General features: G+C 35.7%; 2 protein-coding genes across 6 annotated transcripts in view; one reads left to right on the top strand and one right to left on the bottom strand.

Moving 5' to 3' along the window:
- ap5z1 (adaptor related protein complex 5 subunit zeta 1) overlaps nucleotides 1-15,367 on the top strand; it is a 21,795-nt gene extending 6,428 nt beyond the window's left edge. Inside the window, exons 7-18 of one of the 2 annotated variants that reach the window (XM_087241996.1) lie at nucleotides 1,876-1,917; nucleotides 3,589-3,729; nucleotides 3,809-3,846; nucleotides 6,028-6,190; nucleotides 6,264-6,442; nucleotides 8,541-8,683; nucleotides 8,763-8,915; nucleotides 10,061-10,172; nucleotides 10,291-10,388; nucleotides 11,461-11,593; nucleotides 11,666-11,880; nucleotides 14,850-15,367. In XM_087241996.1, coding sequence (XP_087098122.1) covers nucleotides 1,876-1,917; nucleotides 3,589-3,729; nucleotides 3,809-3,846; nucleotides 6,028-6,190; nucleotides 6,264-6,442; nucleotides 8,541-8,683; nucleotides 8,763-8,915; nucleotides 10,061-10,172; nucleotides 10,291-10,388; nucleotides 11,461-11,593; nucleotides 11,666-11,880; nucleotides 14,850-15,120 — 1,688 coding nt within the window. In that variant the 3' untranslated portion in view covers nucleotides 15,121-15,367. 2 annotated transcript variants of the gene reach the window in all.
- mmd2a (monocyte to macrophage differentiation-associated 2a) overlaps nucleotides 15,288-21,528 on the bottom strand; it is a 37,010-nt gene continuing 30,769 nt past the window's right edge. The window contains exons 7-9 of one of the 4 annotated variants that reach the window (XM_087242808.1): nucleotides 20,196-21,394; nucleotides 17,106-19,506; nucleotides 15,288-16,859 (exon numbers count right to left, since the gene is read on the bottom strand). In XM_087242808.1, the coding sequence (XP_087098934.1) occupies nucleotides 21,191-21,394 (204 nt within the window). In that variant the 3' untranslated portion in view covers nucleotides 15,288-16,859; nucleotides 17,106-19,506; nucleotides 20,196-21,190. 4 annotated transcript variants of the gene reach the window in all.

Raw genomic sequence — 21,528 nt, 5'->3', positions numbered from 1 at the left:
TGAAGGGCTATCTACCTCTTCCCCTTAGCCCTGCGCCTTCAAGCTAACGAGAATTGGCTTAGGGGAAGGGCTAAGGGGTAGACATGGGATTGGGCCATACTCTCTTGATTTGATTCTGAGCTTAATTTTTAACAGCAGAAGGCGCTGTATGCATTACAAATAGGTGTAGTCAGTATTCCTTGCAAATACCACTAGAAACCAAAAATAATTAATGATAAGGTAAGGAAAGGTTTAAGCAAATTACAAGAATGTTCAAATTACAAGCTGTGTTTGGATTAATCTCATAACTCGGTCAAATGACAATTCATGGACAACTGGAAAGGCTTGACCGCATTTCTAGGACCCTCTTCCTTTTCATTTCCAATTACTCGTCATTCAGTGGACCTTTGGAAAACATTTATTGGTAAACAGTGCCTTTCATTATCCAAATCATATAGCAATAAGAAAATAAGAGCCCTGTTTTAGGAAGGTTCTGTTACTGTGCCTTATGTATGTCATATTAGAATGGTTTTGTAAATGATATTTCCTGGAACAAAGTTTGGTTATTACCCCACAAATGTATTATGACAAACAAAATAAGTTACCTTTAAATTGATTCATAGATGCTATTCAGACAAGTGTACTCTTTAAAGGCTTAAGAATGATATTAACACCAACTGTTCTTTTTGCTTAGTGAATCCTGAAACTTCTGTTCATTTATTTTAGAAATTGCCCCCCAGTCAATGACATTTTGGTGTGATGTTCTTGATTTTATAAAATATTATGTGAAGGCAGATTTTGAATTTACATATAAGAATGTAATCTTTAATTTCCATGAATGCAAAAAGGAAAATAATACTTATTTCATAAACTTGCTTTTTGTTGGCCAAATTTTATATTCACACAAGCAAGTTTTGTAAGTGTAAACCTTTCTTTTCTAAAATTAAAATTAAAAATGTATTTTGAGTCTATTGAGGAATCAACAAACTTAAAAGCAATTCAAACAAGGACTTTGATGAAGGGCTTTGCACTTGTGTTGGACTAAATGACTGAAAACCGCTGGATCATTGTTGTTTGATTGATGATATTTGTTGTTCATGTTTTTCAAGCATTAAAAAAAATCAAGGGCTCTTCCTCATAAGTATTGTGTGTACTGTACAAATCTAGCCTAAAGTGCCATCAGCTGTTTAAAACAAAGCTCAGAATCGATTCAACATAGAATAGCAATGCAATTTGAAAATCTCAGAAGCGATGCCGAATTTATTTTGCAAACGTTTTTTCTTTTTGCCACATCTCCAATTGTTTATGTATTTATTCATAATTAGAAAATGATAATTTTACTGCAAAAAAAATCTGAAAGCTTTTTCTTTACCAAAAAAAAATAGTGGTTTGTTTTTAGAAGTAATGTCAACCTTAAATGAATTTTTCCTTAAAACATGCTAAATAATCTGCCAATGGGGTGAGTAAAATAATCTTGCTTTCGGTTTGAAATAAGATTATATTACTTACCCCTTTGACAGACTAGTTTGCTTGTTCTATGGAAAAGCTCTCTTAATTTTGACCTAGTTATAAAAACAAAACAGTACTTTTAATTGTCTAGAAGATGCTTCTTGTTTTATTATTTTTAGATATTTAGGTTAGAAACAAGACAAGTCAGTTTTAGTTTACATGTATTTGTAGTACTGTTTCTAGTTTTTTTTAAATCCTTCTTTCTTTTTTGTTTTCCTTTATTTCAGATCATTTTCAATGGAACGTTTTTCACTTTTTTTATGTCCAATAATTGCATTTAATTTCAGCTTTGTTTGCGATAAACAATTGAAACCATCCACTAACATCAGATATATACTTAATTTAATTTAGCTAAAGCAAGTAACCTATTATTTTCATCTTTGCTAGCTCTACTAAAAAGAGCACAGATCATTCAGTTACAGCACCAAGGTAAGTTACAAGTGAAACGACAGATAAGATCAGTCTCAATCCAAAGTGCTTTCCTTTCTAAAAACAATCAAATGCTTTCGACATTTCTCCAATCAAAATCAGTGGGCTTTTCTGATCCTGTTATTCTGGGGTCCATCATAAGAAATAAGTTGCTATATGTATCAAATTGATTTAGAATTTATGATTATGTTTGGAATGAAATGCTAGCATGCTATCGGCAGTGTAAATCCTGTAAACAGCCTACTTTTTGAATATGATAGTGCAGTATATACAACAATAAAGCACAACAGCCGTGTTTCAGAAGTAAAAACTCTATTTTCTCAATTAGGAAAATAATTTAAAGAATAAGTACGATCGCCTCACAGCAAGAAGGTCGCTGGTTTGAGCCCCGGCTGAGTCAGTTGGCGTTTCCGTGTGGAGTTTGCATGTTATGGTATCCGTGTTAGCGTGGTTTTCCTCCAGGTGCTCCGGTTTTCCCCACAGTCCAAAGACACGTGCTATAAGTTATTTGAATAAACTAAATTAGCTGTATGGTGTGTAAATGCAAGAGTGTATATGTGTTTCTCTGTGTTGGATTGCGGCTGGAAGGGCATCTGCTGCGTAAAACATGTGCTGGAGAAGTTGGCGTTCATTTCGCTGTGGCGACCCCTGATTAATAAAGGGACTAAGCTGAAAAGAAAATGAACGAATGAATGAATTTGATAAATTCAGAATATATATATATATATTATATTATAGAATATATATATATAAATTCAGAATAGTTGATAAAATTTTAAAGACGGATAGTTGTCGAGCTTCAAAGCTGTTAATAAATCTATTTTATTAACCCACTTTTGGTGGGTTTTCATGAATTCATCTTAGTCTGTCATGTTTAAAAATGGAATTTGTACTAAAAATCTACATTACACATGGTGCTGTAGAATTTTTTTTCTTTTTGTCTAATTTTTGTGTGCTGCTTCTCTTCAAACCAAAGTTTGTAATGTTGTAATTAATTTAATTTGAATCTGTAGTTTTTAAATATCTTTATGGAAAGTTAATGAAATAATTGGGCAGGCATAAATGAACTCCGTAAACATTTCATATTATGTTGTTGTCACATGATCCCACTATATGTTTACTTTTGTGTGTGGCATCCATTTACTCTTTGGAGAACTAAAAACTGTTAGAAGCTCTTAGTAACTGTTAAAATGGTATTTAAATGTATGAATGTGTATAATAAAATAGTCTGAATGTACTATATTTGTCAAAACTTGTGTCACTTCAGAAGTTCATACATACTTCTCACACTGTTTTTGCGGTACAGTAAGGAAGTATGCATATTAAAATGCAGACATCTCTACTTTTTATTTATTTGTAATTTTAACATTTGGTCACAATTTTAATAAGAATCTTTATTTATGCCAACAAGAACATTGTAATAAATATGTGTGGTCTGTTTGTATACTGCACTGTTTATTGTTTAAATCATTTGGATGTTCAGAAAATGTGCATAGTGTCCACACTATACATGCTGAATACTGTACAAAAAATAAATATGTTGTAGTAGATCATTCCAAACATAATCCCTGTGTCCTTTCATATGCTGGTTGAGGTGCTCTGGGTGCTGTACTATACTGTACTGTACTGTACTGTGCTGTTCTGTAATGTGCTGCTGTGCTATTGGTGCAGATGATCGCTCTGAGGTGGACAGTTCGGTGATGTCCATGGTGTCGGCCACATCTTCCTCCAGCAGACTCCTTCCTCCCAAAGAGAGACTCAGAGAGAAGGCTTTCGAGTACTGCCAGCGTCTCATTGAACAGAGTGACCGCAGTGAGTACAACTTGCGTTGAATGATAATTGAATTGTGATAGTAAAAGTTCTGATATATTTCTTTTTTCCCCACAAATAGAACCTCTAAAGAGGACAGATACTGAGCTACAGAAAGCTGTAAGCACCCCTTTATTACCTCACATTGGTTTTGTACAATTTATAGCCTGTTTAGATTTGGTAAGATGGTATTATCATAGAATAGTTTTATTACAATTGTTTCTATTTGTGTGTATATATATATATATATATATATATATATATATATATATATATATATATATATGTATATATATATATATATATGTATATATATATATATATATGTATATATATATATATATGTATATATATATATATATGTATATATATATATATATATATATATATATATATATATATATATATATATATATATATGTATATATATGTATATATATATATATATATATATATATATATATATATATATATATATATATATATGTATGTATATATTATATATATATATATATATATATGTATATGTATATATATACACACAAATAGAATATATATACATATATATATACATTTTTTTTTTTTTCAAATGTAATGTTTTCCTGTGAAGGCAATCCTTCAGAGGTCACACTAGTAGTAAGATATGATGCTCAAGGATGGATAAGAAAAGTTCTAAAGAATGACTAATTTTGAAATATAGATATTTATGAATGTTATTAATGTCACTATTTTAGCAAATTAATACTCCATTAGAATGAAAAAAATGTAAATAATAAGATTTAATTAGAAAATATTGCTGTTGTTTTAAGTTTTTACATTTTCAGTTGCATTTGAGTTAAAGGTGCTGTATGTAAATAGTCTTCTAAAGCGTAAAAATAGCATAACATGTTTACTGATATTTAAGAAACATTCCAAGTGCCAACATACTTGTTTATCTGAAAAACAATGCTGAAGTCCCATATTCTGCTTTGAAAATTTCTATTACGTGCCAGGTCAGAACGCTGTCTTTGTTTTGGTCATTTAACCCACCCACTGCCAATTTAGCCAATTATATTTCAGCACCCCGGGTTGCCTTGTGAGAAAAACTGTGTATTTCATTTATTCATTCAGTCAGAAAGGCTCTCAAAGCATGCGCCTGTGACCCTGCCAGTCCTACACCACCCAACACGCTCCGAGCTGGGATCGGACCGGCGACCTTCCGCATGGGAGTCGATTGCTCTAACAAGGAGGCTAAAGACCATGGCCTCTAGTGCTGGTTGCTAAAGCACCTACTGGCTGGCCTCCGTTACACACCTGTGACCAAAATGTAACCTCTAGTGGACAGTAGCAGACTCCAAAATAAGACGCAGATTCAGAGTTCCACATGAGGTTATTAATTAGCAAATAATACAAATATTATGAACGTAAACATTAGGTGATCAGGTTATCTTGTAACCCTGTGTCCTAACAACATGCTACATAAAGAGAAACGCAGTGATGAGCAATTGTGCTCATTACCAGACAAAACACGACAGAAATTTAAATTAATCCATTTAGAAGCACAAAATAGTGCACTTACTGCACTCCAACGAAATAAGGTTTATAATTGTAAATAATACATATTAAACATTTAACTTTTAACATTATTAAATGAGTCACTGATATGTGTTGGTTTGCATTATTTCACAGATCTAAAGTTCAATTTCAAACGTTTTTTTTTATTTTCAAGATCTGAGGTGAACTGTCTTCTGCTGCTTTCAGTAGTTTGGCAGTAAATGGCATGCAAAATGGTGTTCATACTCACATTGTGTTAGCATTTAACACTAAATAAAGCCCATGAGGTTTACCTGAGGTGATCATTATCAGTTTGTCCTGTTGTTCAGCTGCAAGAAATAGAAGCCATTTCTAATAAATTTTTGGTGTTGGTTAGGACAAAAATTGATATGAAAAATACTCTGCCTATCATGTGCCATTGCCTTTATTTAAAACACGATTTAAATCAGCCTTTCTGCCAATCTTGCAACCTGCACTTGCGTTTTTGATACAGGAATGTGATACCTAGTTCAACCACTGGGTGTCAGACTTGCAACCTGCACCTTTAAATGTCGATTGAATATTTCAGTTTTTAAATTGTTATGCTTACAATAAAAATTGAAATGAAAATTTGAATTTGAAATTTGAAAATAATTCAAAATACACTGCAACACTCTTATATTAATTGGTTAAATCACAATTCAACCACATAGTGTATATTCTCATTGAATGATTTGACAGACATGTTTATCCAGACTAAAGTTAAGTGACTGTTTATCTGTTGCATAGTGTATCGTTGAGTCTGTATCAATAATGGATATCATCTGTGGTGAGGATCCTTCATATGTGTACCGTGCCTTTCCCTGCATCAAAGCGCTGTATGGCAGGCTGAATGGAGACTTTGCCTATGCTCGAACCCTGCTACCCATCGCTCAGTTCTACCTCAACCACAGTAAGTACATAGACTGTTACGCCTCAATTAGTGTGATGTATGAATCTCAGTATCTGTGTCTCTTTCTTCTCAGGTGAGACGGCCGCGGTGGACTCTGAAGCTGTTTTCTGCCAACTCTTCGGCCACTGTCCCGCTGAGCAGTTCAACGAGCCCATGCTCGCATTTGAGTTTGTCCAATTCTGCCTTCTCAATTCCAGCGTTCTGCAGGACAGAGTGGCCAACTACCGCCAGAGCTTTCCAAACCTCCTAAAGGTAGGATGCATAAGCTAAATCTAAACAAAGTGCAAAGTAAAATAACATCTCTGGGAAACATAACTAAACAGTTCTTTTATGTTTTGCTCTACAATGTAAATTACAGACACCCATATCTAAATTTAATGCTGGTATGTATGGTTTAAGTCAGAATTATTAGCCCCCCTGTTTATTTTTTTCCCAATTTCTGTTTAACGGAGAAGGTTTTTTTTTTACACATTTCTAAGCATAATAGTTTAAATAACTCATCTCTAATAACTTATTTTATCTTTGCCATGATGACAGTAAATAATATTTGACTAGATATTTTTAAAGACACTCCTATACAGCTAAAAGTGACCTTTAAAGACTTAACTTGGTTAACTAGGCAGGTTAGCGTAATTAGGCAAGTTATTGCACAACGATGGTTTGTTTTGTAGACTATCAAAAAAAAAAAGCCTAAAGGGGCTAATAATTTTGACCTTAAAATGTTTATGAAAAAATTCAAAACTGCTTTTATTCTGGCCGTAATAAAAGAAACAAGATTTTCTCCAGAAGAAAAAATAATATCAGACATACTGTAAAAATTTCCTTGCTCTGCTAAACATCATTTAGGAAATATTTTAAAAAGATGAAAAAACTCAAAGGGGGGCGAATAATTCTGACTTCAACTGTTTATTATAAAAAAAATTTGTGCGTCTTAGCAAGTATAATAACGTTTGGAACATGTGTGCAGTTAATATTGCACAACACAATGATCAAGCATGATTTAAAGGGATAGTTCACCCATAAAAAAAAATCTGTCACAATGGAATCATCCTTCACTTGTCACAAACCTGTAAGAGTTTCTTTTTTCTGATGAAAACAAAAAAAAAAGATATTATAAAGGAACCTGTAACCACTTATCTCCATGGTATTTGGAGATCTTCTTTTGGTATAGCAGAAAATTTTGCTAAAAAAAAAAAGAAAGCAAAGAGTCGTCAATGGGAAATTAGTCTTCTGGTTTTTGAAATCATCTCTGGTCCACTCTAGACGTGATAATTTCATTTTTTTATAAGTTGTACCTGACTATAAACCTGACTGTTTAAACCAAATATGATGTCAGTAACTATAATGATAACAATAAACACATAATTATAAAAACAATGCAGATACAACATCAAAAAACAGACCATTTTTTAAAGGTTTTACTGCAGCCTGCTTATAATACACATGATGATAATGTCCTCTGTGTGGATGCTAATATAGTTATTCATTCATTCATTTTCTTGTCAGCTTAGTCCCTTTATTAATCCGGGTTCGCAACACCGGAATGTACCACCAACTTATCCAGCAAGTTTTTACGCAGCGGATGCCCTTCAATCACAACCCATCACTGGGAACCGTACACACGCACACACCACACTCATACACTACAGACAATTTTTAGCCAACCCAATTCACCTGTAAAGAAACCGGAGCACCCGGAGGAAACCCACACAAACACAGGGAGAACATGCAAACTCCACAAAGAAACACCAACTGAGCCGAGGCTCGAACCAGTGACCTTCTTGCTGTGAGGCGACAGCACTACCTACTGCGCCACTGCCTCACCTAATATAGTTATATTTATAGTTATTATTCTACATAAAACTCCAATTTTACAAATGTCAACCACCATTTATCCAACTGAATCTACAGTTAAATTATGGATGACACATGTGGTTTGCGGAACTTTCAACCAATATGTCATGAACAAATCATGTTAAGTTATAAGAGTATGCTACAAATAATTCATATTAAGCGAATTACGCTCTTAATTTGCTTAAGGGATCATGGGATGTAGTAAAAAGGTCAATAAACACATTGTTATCGTTCACTGATGTGGACACTTGTACAATGTACAGTAGCCAACCTTTTGAAGGGGATTAATGTTCTTGATGTGAGAACTGGATTTAAGTTGCACCAGGCCAAAACTGCATGCTTTGCATGGAATAAAAACCTCAGATAAGTGTTAACCTTTCGTTTATTTTAATACAGAAATAATGTAACTTAGTCTAATAGTAGCCCTAAACCTAGCCCTAAACCTAGCAATTTCTGGGAAATGTGCTAAACACCAAATGTTTTCTTTCCCTGTCAGTTCTTGGCGTGGAACAGCTCAGGACTGATTGCAGAGTTTGTGGAGCTGCTACCATCACTGGTAGCTCCAGATACAGCCATAGAGTTACTGCACACCATCCTGGATCTGCCCTGTTTAGCAGCAGCTCTGGACCTCCAGCAGAGGTACATCACTGTACTGTGTGCAGATCAGCTTTTTATCTGTGAAGTGATTGTGATTTGAGTTGTCATCATGCTGTTACAGATCGTCGTGCTATCAGGCTTCAGACCGTACAACATGGGACCAGCAGGGGGCGAAAGTGGCAGCTTGTTTGGAGGCTTTCCGCCAGCCGTCCTATAGGGGGCTCTTCCTCTACATCCTCAGGCCTGAGGCTGGCACTGGAGACACAATAGACAGGTCAAAGATATGAACATATCAATAAAACAATCTGATCAAATATAGTTTTTTTTATTTTTTTTTAAAGTGGTATGATAAAAATCCCCCTTTTCTCCGCATGAAAAGAGCAATAGAAACGTTCATTGTGTCAATAAATAAAATTAAATAATGTAATCTTTAATTTAGGATTCATTCATTCATTTTCCTTAGTCACTTATTTATCAGGGGTCGCCACAGCAGAATGAACCAACAACTATTCCAGCATATTTTTTTCGCAACAGATGTCACAACCCAGCACTGGGAAACACCCATAAACTCACACACACACTCATACACTGTGACCAATTTAGTCCATCCAATTCACCTATACCGCATGTCTTTGGACTTTGAGGGAAACTGGAGCACCCGGAGGAAGCCTACGCGACCTTTTTGCTGTGAGGTGACAGTGCTAACCACTGAGCCACCATGTTGCCCAGAATTTAGGAATTCCATTTCTAAATTTAAAATGAAGTTGCAGAATTCTAATTAGAGTGTAAATGTGCAGAATAGAAATAGAATGACATTCAAAGAAAATGAAACGATTACACAACTGTAAGCCTGGGGTCAGTTAGACTTTTAAAAATATTTTTCCGAAAGAAGTTGCTTATACTCACCATTCATTCATCCATCCATCATTACTGAAAAAAAAAACAATTATTAAAAAAAAATTCTACATATGTATGTATGTATATATATATATATATATATATATATATATATATATATATATATATATATATATATATATATATATATATATACACACACACACACACGCACATACATACATATCTATCTTTCTAGATACTATAGATGGATGGATATAGATAGATAGATAGATAGATAGATAGATAGATAGATAGATAGATAGATGGATGGATGGATGGATGGATGGATGGATGGATGGATGGATGGATGGATGGATGGATGGATAGATAGATAGATAGATAGATAGATATCTTAGTGTCTTGAAACACTGATAATAGTGTATGTTTCTTCAGATTTTAATCCAATGTGCTCCAATAGTCACTCCAAAAACTACTATTCCACCACCTGAATGTTGCATTTGGATAAAAGTGTGTTTTTAAATGTCAGCTTAAAGTAAAACTCTGTGATTTGCCTCATAGGCTAAAAGAGCTTCATCAGATTCTGGCTGATATGGCAGAGTGTCCGCGGGTGGTTCAGTGTGCTCAGATTGTTCCTGTGCTTCTGCATGTCTACTTCAACACAGTAACAGAGGTGAGAGTGAAAATAAAAAAAAAAACTGTTGTCAAAATCACTTTGTGGAATCACAGGCATCAAGTGAAGGACCCGTTTTTGTCCATCTGTTCTTATGTGTTTTTATTGTGTCTCATAGAAAGCTGATGAGAAGATGATGAACCAGCTGCTTCTGGTGTTACTGGAGAGATGCAGCCTGCTCTACAACATCAAAACATTTCATGTAGAGGTCCAAAGGTGAGGCATTTTAAAAAGATACTATATTATTTGAAAGATATTAATTTGTGTTATATTATATACAATTATAAGGCAAAATGATTATCCGGGGTATTTTTAATGGGGTGTTTAACAGAGCAAGGCAATGTTTTTTAAATATTTAAAAAGAAAAAAAAAATGGGATTGAATGTAAGCAGTTATTACATTTAAAATTGGGATCAATATTATTAGCCCCCTTAAGTATATTTCTTTCAATTGGCCACACAACTAAATACTCTTGTCCAATGACTTGTCTAATTAAGCAGATTAACCAAATATTAAAAGGGTAGTTCAAAACAGAAAATTCTGTCTTCATTTTATCTCCCTTCACCTGTCTGCGCTTTTTTTTGCCTGGTTAAAAAAAAAGAATATATTTTGAAGAATGTTGGAAACCTGTAACCCAGGGGTGCTCAATCCTGTTCCTGGAGATCTACCTTCCTGTACAGTTTAGCTCCTACCCTGATCAAACTCACCTGAACCAATTAATTAGGACCTGAAATCCACTTGATAATTACAGACAGGTGTGTTTGATAAGGGTTGCAACTGAAATCTGCAGGAAGGTAGATCTCCAGGAACTGGATTGGCCACCCCTGCTGTAACCATTGACTGCAATTGTATTTTTATAGTTTTTTTACTAGGAATGTCAGAGGCTACAGATTTCCAACATTCTTCAAAATTGCAGAGTGCTATACAGAGGCGTTGCTAGGGTCGAAAGGGATAAGGGGCTTAAGCCCAAAAAAGCCATTTGAATCTTTTTGGCTGGAGACTTCCGGTCTCATTTACTTCTATTTATTTTTAGACGTTAAAAAACGCTTGTTATGCTGTTTGATGTTGCAAACTTATGTTTTCTTATTATATTATTCTGCTTTGTATAGTCAGGAACACAGTTGTTTGAACGTTTTCTATTCCTTTTTGCTGTGTATTATTCCTAGTCATTTCCCGCATGGGCAACTGCATCAGAATTTTTTTAAAACAAGCGCACTTACGCATTGAAGAATAGGATCAATATTCTGGAATTTAATAATGATTATGCATCGTTTTGTTGCGATTGTAGGGCGTTCAGCACTCACCTGCAGGCCCTGTGCAAACACCACCCGCCACTGATTGTAGATCAGTCCAGGGAGATCCTAGATTTTGCAGGTTCCCCGACCAACATTTACAGTAAAGAAGACTTCTACACACATGTGGTGAGTTAAACTTGTAAGACATTGATTGTTAGTGTCATTATTGCTGCTGTGCTGACTGTGTTTACTGTGCAGGTGTGGGTTATTGGCGAGTATCTGTCAGTGTCTTATGACCCGCGCTGCAGGGTGGAACTGATCACCTCTTTCTTTGAGTGTTTGGAGGCTGTGCTATTCGAGATCACGCAGGTCCGACAGTCTGCCAGTCCACCCAGTTTCTCTCCACGCCTCATCACTGTGCTCATGACCACACTCGCTAAACTGGCCACACGCAGTCAGGATCTTATTCCCAGGTAAAACAACCTGCTACAACTCAATATATGTGTCATATGTTTTTTGCATTTCAAGTTGCATTTTCTTGACTGATTTAATGCATCAAATAACAATTGTGAAAATATCAAAATAAGGCATTCAGTGCACCAGATAGATTTATGTAAAAGTAAGTAAGTAAGTAAAGTTTATTTATAAAGCACATTTACTTCAGTTTGGCACTGACCAAAGTGCTGAACAAAACCATAGCACACACTCTAAAAGAGTAAAAATAACAATAAAAGTAATAAAAGAATAAAAGTATTACAGCAACAACCACAATAAAGATCAAAAGCCTGGGAATGCAATAGAATAAAAATGTGTCTTAAGTTTAGACTTAAAAATAGAGAGAGAAGAAGCACTCGTAATATCCGGTGGCAGCTGGTTCCACAAACGAGGAGCAGCGACTGCAAAGGCTCTGTTTCCTTTCAATTTAAGTCGTGACCGAGGAATTTGCAGTAAAATTTTATTTGTGGACCTAAGAGACCAAGGAGTTGACTGTAAGTTAATAAGTTCTGATATATAAGAAGGTGCTTGCCCATTCAGTGCTTTAAAAACAATAAGTAAAATCTTAAACTGAATTCTAAAATTAACAGGAAGCCAATGAAGGGATGCTAAAACTGGTGAGATATGAACATGTTTTTTGGTGCCTGTTAAAATGTCTAGCTGCCGCATTTTGAACCAACTGCAACCGTGCCAATGAGGATTTAGGGAGACCAACATATAAGGAATTGCAATAGTCTAGGCGGGACGTGATAAAAGCATGTATGACCTTTTCCAGATCTTGAAAGGAAAGAATAGATTTGAGTCTGGAGATGATCCTCAGCTGATAATAACTATTCTTAACCACTGAGCTAATTTGTTTTTCTAAACAAAGCTCAGAATCAAAGGGAAACACACTTGTTCATTTTTATGATCACTTATTTCTATGTTTTAAATACTTGCATGTTTTTAGCTGACTAATGGTAGTATATATATTAGCCCACCTTTGAATTTTTATTTCTCTTTTAAATAAGGAAGGAAAGCAAGGAAATTTTCACAGTATGTCTGATAATATTTCTTCTTCTGGAGAAAGCTATATTTGTTTTATTTTGGCTAGAATAAAAGCACGTTTTAATTTTTTAAAAACCATTTTAAGGTCAAAATTATTAGCCCCTTTAAACAAATTTTTTTTCTCAATAGTCTACAGAACAAACCATCCTTATACAATAAACTTGCCTAATTACCCTAACCTGTCTAGTTAACCTAATTAACCTAGTTAAGCCTTTAATATCACTTTAAGTTGTATAGAAGTATCTTGAAAAATATCTAGTCAAATATGTGTGTGTGTGTGTGTGTGTGTGTGTGTGTGTGTGTGTGTGTGTGTTTGTGAATGAACCGCCAACATATCCAGCAAGTTTTTTACGCAGTGGATGCCCTTCCAGCCGCAACCCATCTCTGGGAAACATCCTCACACACACACACTCATACACTAAGGACAATTTAGCCGACCCAATTCACCTGTACTGCATGTCTTTGGACTGTGGGGAAACCGGACACCAACTGAGCCTAGGTTTGAACCAGCGACCTTCTTGCTGTGAGGCGACAGCACTACCTACTGCGCCACTGCCACGCCGTGTGTGTGTGTGTGTGTACATACATATATATGTGTATATATATATATATATATATATATATATATATATATATATATATATATATATATATTAAGTGTAAACGTACATATAATGTTTCAGTTCATTTTATTAATTTTATTGTGTTTATGAATATTATGCATGTATATAATTCGAATATTCTATATAAATGTATTCAATTACATTTCTCTAAAGACAAAATTAGTACAGTTTATTATTTGTATATTTGATACAAAAATGTCAAATGAATTATAAAACCAACGAAAATGTTACATTAAACGGCTTATTCAGGAGGACAGTACTTAATAACAATTAAAAAATAACAATTATAAAGTAGTATCAATATAATGAATAAACAATACTTGTTGGTGTTCTATATATCTAAAAAAATAATTAAATAATTAAATATTAATATCTTACATCTTCTGGAAAAGGTATGTATGCTGAGTAGAACTGTAAATAGATACACTACCAGTCAAAAGTTAACTACTATGTAATCTTAATAACTTCATTTTTTTGAATGATTCACACTCATCAGGGCTGCAATTATGTAATAAAGAATACAGCGAAGAAAGATAGCAGAAAGAAAGACATTATGAAATTTGTTTTTTGAAGTTTATTTATAATTTATTTTGAATTGTAGTTTATACCCATTATGGTGAAGCTACGTTTTTAGCTTCATTACTCCAATCAGTGTTCCATGATTCTTAAGATATTATATTACTCAATATTCTTTGTGGCTGAAAGAGCATTCGCTGCATAAAATATGCTAGAGTAATTGGCGGTTCATTCCGCTGTGGTGACCCCTGATAAATCAGGGACTAAGCCGAAGGATTGTTAGTGAAGCCTTCGGCTTAGTCCCTTTATTAATCTAGGGTCGCCACAGCAGAATGAATCACCAACTTATCCAGCATATGTTTTCCACAGTGGATACCCTTCCAGCTGCAACTCGGTACTGGGAGACATCCACACACACTCATTCACACTCATACACTACGGCCAATTTAGTTTACCCAATTCACCTGTACGGCATGTCTTTGGACTGTGGGGGAAACCGGAGCACCCAAAGGAAGCCCAGGCGAACATGGGGAGAAAATGCAAAATCCACACAGAAATGCCAACTGACCCAGCTGAGGCTCGAACCGGCGAACTTCTTGCTTTGAGGCAATCGTGCTTCCCACTTTGCCACCATGTCGCCAAGTTCAAATTATAATTCTTTTTTGCTAATAAGCCATAACATACAGTACAACCCAAATACATTATCAACCAATATTTCTACTGTAAACCCCTCACTCTTTCCATTTCTGTTTCTCTCCTAGAGCCTCACTCTTCCTGTCTAAGATGCGGACGTTTGCGCGCAGTGCTCCAGTAACGGCCTGCTACAGCGAGGAGGACACTGAGGAGATCATCACACGAGCACATGAACTTATCAACCTGCTCAAGTTGCCCAATGTGGCTCAGTTTGTCCTGGCCCCTTCAGCCGGAGCCGACGGCCCTCGCTGGCACAGAGACACCAATGCCTCACTTCCACAGGCCATGAGGACAGTCAGCGGCCTCCTCCATAAACACTCCAGCTTCCTACCCGCATAAGCCAAACCTGGGGAAACTATTTCAAAGTAACTGTGCAGAGAGGGGCTCTTTCTGAAGGACATGATGATGGAGTCAGAGGAGAAAACAGGCAAGCACAGCACTTCACTTCTGCCTGTCACTAATAAATCACTAATATATATATAAAAAAAACATCCAGACACAAAAGGTTTTGATTTATTTTTTGATTTATTCACATGATTGCTAGAGACGCATTTATATTAATTAAAAATAAACGTGTTTACTGTAAGGTTGTGTTTATTACTGCCACTTATGGTAAGTGCCTACGCTGTTAAAATGCAGCTTTGAGTTTGTGAAACAAATACACATCAAATTCGACACCATGCACGGACATCAGGTGGTTATTGTCATGTTCACGCAGCATTATGATCAAATAAGTAGAAGCCTGTTTACATTCAGAGTCGCATTGAAAACACGCTGTCATTTCTTGGCTTTTTAATGCTAAATGTTTTAGGAGGTAAAGAACTGCTGGACACCAGTTATTCACTGACATGAGTGAAATGGCACCATAGAAGCAAAAAATAATCATAATCATCCTAAAATAAAGCCATTATAATTGGCTTTTAGCAATATTTGCAAGAGTTTCATCAATGTTTGTATTTGAATGAGACCTAAACCGTATTGGACTTTACTGAAACACTGCATATAACTTTCTCGTTTTGGTGTGAGCTTTTGTGCATAGCACAGTCCCAACGACAGATAAAAGGGCTTTGTTTAAGCTAAATTGACTGGGATTTTTAATTTCACATAAATACTATAACATTCTCGCGACCGTCTTTCCACCTAAGCCCCACTGTGCAACAGTTAGGCCTAGGTTAAAAAGAAGAAAGAAAAACAAGGCATGAAGGTTAACTTCAGTAACATTCGTGCTGTATTTTTGAACAACATGGCTGCATCTAAAAACTCAAGCTGTTTGACATCACAGTACTCATAAAATAGTTGGCCAAAGCTACCCGAATGGTCTGCAACTTCATGTTCAATTTTGATGGACACTTTTACTATACCATGTGGGGCACAGGAGAGGATTTGTAAATGACGGTGAATCAAATAGTATTTCAGATGCAGGCCAGGTCGTGCAAAAAACACAAGCACAACTGTAAAACACATCAGTCTAGTGCATATGTTCACATACAATAGAAAATTTGTGCAGTAAAACTGAACCTTTTGGGCCATTCAAAAAGAATGCATCTTTGCATATAGAAAAGTGAGATCCAGCACACTTTAATCATTTAAAAAATGTGTAGCTCAGAATACAGACAAGGATTTAGTTTTCATGTCATCAGATAAAGCAACTGTCATGACATTGTAAACAATAGCCTGCAACATTCATGGTCTTCTGATTGGTCCATACTTCTGGAACTGATGCCAGCTATTTATTATTTGCATGTAAAAGATCAATGTGTAACTGGCACGTAACATGTTGACAATGCAAACAGCGCCACAGCTGACAAGTTCCGAGAACAATACAGGAATGTTCATTTTCAGGAATTTTTAAATTTTTTAAATTCAAACATCACATTTAGTCATCTACTATTTGATATAGTTGTATGACTTACTGTAACATTTTCATTCCTTGGTTCAGAGATGAGAGTTGCATATGTAACAGGGTGTCCGAGGGGTCTTAAAATGTTGATAAATCAATTATGAGAAAATTAAGACACTTAAAAGCTGTTAAAAAGTCGGTAACACTTTACAATAAGGTTCATTAGTTAATGCATTTACTAACATGAACTAATCATGAACAACACTTGTACAGCATTTAATAATCATAATTAAACATTTACAAATGCATTATTAACATTCAAGTCCATGCTTGATAACATTAGTAAATGCACCATCAGTTAACATGAACTAACAATGAACTACTGTATTTTCATTAACTAACATTTACTAACATGAATAAATACTTTAGTAAATGTATTGTTCATTGTTTGTTCATGTTAGTAAATGCATTAATTAACATTAACTAATAGACCTTTTTGTAAAGTGTGACCAAAAAGTCTTTATCACGTTTTTACGAGGTCTTAAATTTTGTTCAAGCATTGACTCCAAAAAAGCATGAATATATTTATTTTCCTCCTAATATTAACTGCGGTGTGCTTGATCTATGAGATTGGTTCGGGCCGGGGAGCGTCCAGCCAAGGTCCTCTGTCCGGGTGATGTCACATAATTTGCGACAAATGCGAGAAGGTGATGTGACGCTTTCCACATGTAGCGAAACCATAGAGCGAAACAGATGGCAAAATGGGAAAATGGAAGTTTGCGTACTTCTGGTTGGAGAAAGACGAGTTTAAACAGTGGCTAAAAAAACAACTGTGAGAATTATTGTTTCAAGCTTTGCTTCTTCTGAGCTTATTTGAGTTCTGTTGCATGGTTGTGCTCCATTGATTTATTTAACTACAACTGTTTTTTAAAAACTGTTTATTAAGTTAAAAGGTTTGATACTGATTAGAACATGAAGTGGCGATGAGATCTTTAAGTATTCTGAGGTCTTTAAAAAGTCTTAAAAATGTATTGAAATTATTCTTAGGATTCCTACATATACCCTGTGTAATCAAGACTTTCTCTGTTGGTTAGCCAGGACAGTTTTTCTACACCGATATTCTATCTAGAATGTACTTTCTAGGTTAGAAGAAAGTATCTGGGAATGTTCTCTTAAGGTTGTTGGCAAAACAAACATTGCAAGCATCCTCGAAGCATCCAAAGCATTACTACTGATCACAGAGCCGTGCTTCCCTGGCTAGATATGTACGACAATCGTAGCTTTCTCTAAATGACACTTTCTATTTCATTTTGATTTATAATGCAGCTCTACTTTCCTGTACTTTTGATCTTGCTATTGATCAACAATGCATTATTTTTATGTCCACCACCAGCCTGATCTCAAGAGGAGACGCAAGTATTTTACGTTTTGCCAGTTTAGTGGCTAATTCGTACAATTTTAAAAAGGAGGCGTGGCACCTAACCCCACCCCTAACCCCAACCGTCATTGGGCGATAAGCAAACCATACTAAATTGTGCAAATTAGATCGTACGAATTCATACGAATTAGCCACTAAATCAAAAAGCTACAAATTGCCGTGAGATTGTGTTGCTACTACGCTTAAAAGATTGGTGTGTAAAAAAACATCATGTGATCACAGACATCAATTTCACATACTTCTGTTCTGATCCATCTGACTACTAAACACAAAGAAATTCACACATATTCACATACACAAACATGTCGACTGTGCATACAACAACCTGAAAACAAAACATGATCACAGACATCAATTTCACATACTTCCAAACCATCAGGCAAAGAGGTTCAAATATGTAACCGTTGTACGTGCAGAAAACGCATTGAAAATGTGCAAACGATGCATGATCACATGATCTGGCAATCAGGAGGCTCAATGCAAGGAGGTTTAAATATATGTCAATGTTAACGTCATACATGCATCAAATGTGACAAAAAGATCAGCATTTAACTAAAGAACTAACAACATAGCTGTCAATTTTGCCGAATTGTTGTCCATCAAGATGTCAGACATTGAAATATGTGTGAATTTTAACAATGTTTTATGTACACTTTACAAACAATCCATCGTTTATGCAAAACTACAGATAGATGGTGTTAAAATTAACATATCTATCTGATCTTTCTGCAATCACTTGTTTCTGTTATGTGCAGTCATTGAGGTGTTGTGAACTAGTTAAAACTGAACCTCCTGGCATTCGATAGCGTTAAACACACACACCAAGCATGTTCACATAAAAAAAAAAACAATGAAAACGTTTAGTAGTGTATGAAAATAAAATGCATTCTGAGTGAATGGCCCTTTAAAGTTATTTCCGAGTAACATTTTGTTGAAACATGACTACACAATCACAGCAGCAGAAATCCTTCAGTATACATTCTGCTCTGTGCCATCAAGCGTCAATAAATTATCTTCAAATCATGAGCTCAATCTGGTCATACAATACAAAAAAACTAATGTCTTTAAACGCAGTAGACAGCTCTGCTAAAGGAATGTTATTTCGATAGTGTCTTCTGCATTGCACACTGTATACACTGATAGATATAACAGTACATTATGTCAACAGGTTAAGACTACAGACTGGCCTGAAGATGGTGAGTTGTCCAATAAAACGTCTATATAAAAATATATTTTAGAGCAACAGTACTAGAACATGCCCGTCTATGATTAATATAGAGGGATGCAAAGGCAGCTTGTGATTATCAAATACACTCTTTCGTCCACCTTTTTCCAAACGTGATGACTGCACTTCAATTTATGGGCTATATGCACTGCATATAATCCGTATACACTACCTAACAAAAGTCTTGTCGTCGATCTCAGTTGTAAGAGCAACAAATAATAACTTGACTTCTAGTTGATCATTTGGAAAAGTGGCAGAAGGTAGATATCTTTAATGAATTATCTGTGGAACTGCATCCCAATCAACACAAATACTGCAGAAGACCTATTGGAACCCGCAAGGACCCAAGATTCTCATAGAAATCAGTCAAGTTTGGTGAAGGAAAAATCATGGTTTGGGGCTACATTTGGCAGGATAGCGCTTCTCATACATTAGCCTCTGCATCAAAGTTCCTGAAAGCAAAGAAGGTCAAGGTGATCCAGGATTGGCCAGCCCAGTCACGAAACATGAACATTATTGAGCATTTCTGGAGTAAGATGAAGGAGGAGGCAATGAAGATATATGCAAAGATTCTTGATGAAAAGGCTTTCTTTGACGCTCTAGATGACTTTATGAATAAGTTATCTGAGTAATTGCAGAGATGTATGGATGCAGTCCTCCAAGCTCATGGAAGTCTTACACAATATTAATGCTTTTTCCACTGCAGCATGACTTTATATTTTGTACTGGAAATGATTTGGCTAAGCGAAGTCAGACCTTACTGTCCTAATTAAATAATTAAAAGTCAAGGCATGATCATATTTTATTTTGGTAAAATAAGCATAATCTAGACGCCTTTGCCTTTCATACAAGCCTCCTCTGATACCAAATGATCAACTAGAAGTCAAGTTATTATTTGTTGTTCCTAAAACTTGAATAGGCGACAGTCAGGTTTTGTCAGATTGTGTACAGGGTGAAAACTGAATTAGAGGTACGTCTGGCTTTGTGCTTTTACTATTTATCCACCATGAAAATAATGTTACAGTTGGCCTTTTAATGTAACATTCGTATCATACTGTATATGTGGCCTCTTGAGTTTTATTTCTCATTGTTTTCTCCTTGTATTGCCTTCAGTATGTTCAATGCATGGGTACAAATATGCAGTAAAAAATGTGTAAGACACCATATCTGAAGAACAAAAATTATACATTGGTCAACATTTGAAGTGGATCAAAAATATTGTTCAAAACTGTCCCTAGACAAAAATGGGTGTTGTTGAATAGTTTTAGGAAAGGTTTTGACCCACGTTGCATGTTGACTTTTGTATTTATGTAGTTTCAAGAGTTCACACTTAGATATTGTTTGACAAATGTTAGCAGGTTTGGCATGCTGTCCCAGGAGAGAACCCTGAGCTTGGAGACAGTTGGGCCCACGGCTTCCGCCTGGTCAATAGAGCATGTAAGGGGGGTACGAGATCAGGTGGTTCTCAAGAGCTCCCCATGGTAAAGGAGAAGGGGTGGATGGGGGGTTTCTTCGGAAAACGAAGGTAAAGGAGTAGTTCTAGCTAGGCTACTTATAGTGAGTTTAGATTAATCTGATTGGCTAACTAATGATTGTAGATGGGTGACCAGTTGCAGTCAATCATATCACGTGCTCCTCTCGAAATTAGTTTGTGAAACTTCACTTAAAGTCAGTTTGAGTAAACATTGCGTTTTTTGAGTTATTCATTGTTGAAAGAAATTTGTTAATTCTAATAAGTCGCCTTTTGATGTTCAATGGATAAACTGAACTGAATAACGCCAACTCATCGTACCCAATTATTGACTAATTGACTTCTCATACTTCATGCAAAGCAACATGGGACGTAGGAAAAAGGTGGATAGCTCAGCGAACCGTGTATGTGAACTCTTGAGGTCTCCAGCATCTGTCACCTGGATATTTTGATTTGGCAGGTCCCAGTTGCGTACAGGTACTTCCAAATGGCATAATAGTGAATGGCTGCCCCGACTGCCACAAAGACGTGCCAGATGGCGTGAGCGAATGGGATGAGGCCATCGCTCTTAAAGAACACAACGCCTAGGCAGTAGAAGAGTCCACCCACTGACAGCTCCAGGACACCCTCTCGATTCGGCTGGACACATCACACACAGAGAAATGACACATTACACTGCATACAGGTGATGTCTGTTTCTGTTCTTTCTGTATGCCGAAGTGAAGAAAACGTTATCAATGAGTAGCTGATGTTATGGTTTATGGTGTCAATAC

Source organism: Danio rerio, chromosome 3 (genome assembly GCF_052040795.2).
Source record: "Danio rerio strain M-AB ecotype USA chromosome 3, GRCz13ab, whole genome shotgun sequence".
NCBI lineage: Eukaryota > Metazoa > Chordata > Actinopteri > Cypriniformes > Danionidae > Danio > Danio rerio.
This window is presented reverse-complemented; position numbering and strand designations above follow the sequence as displayed.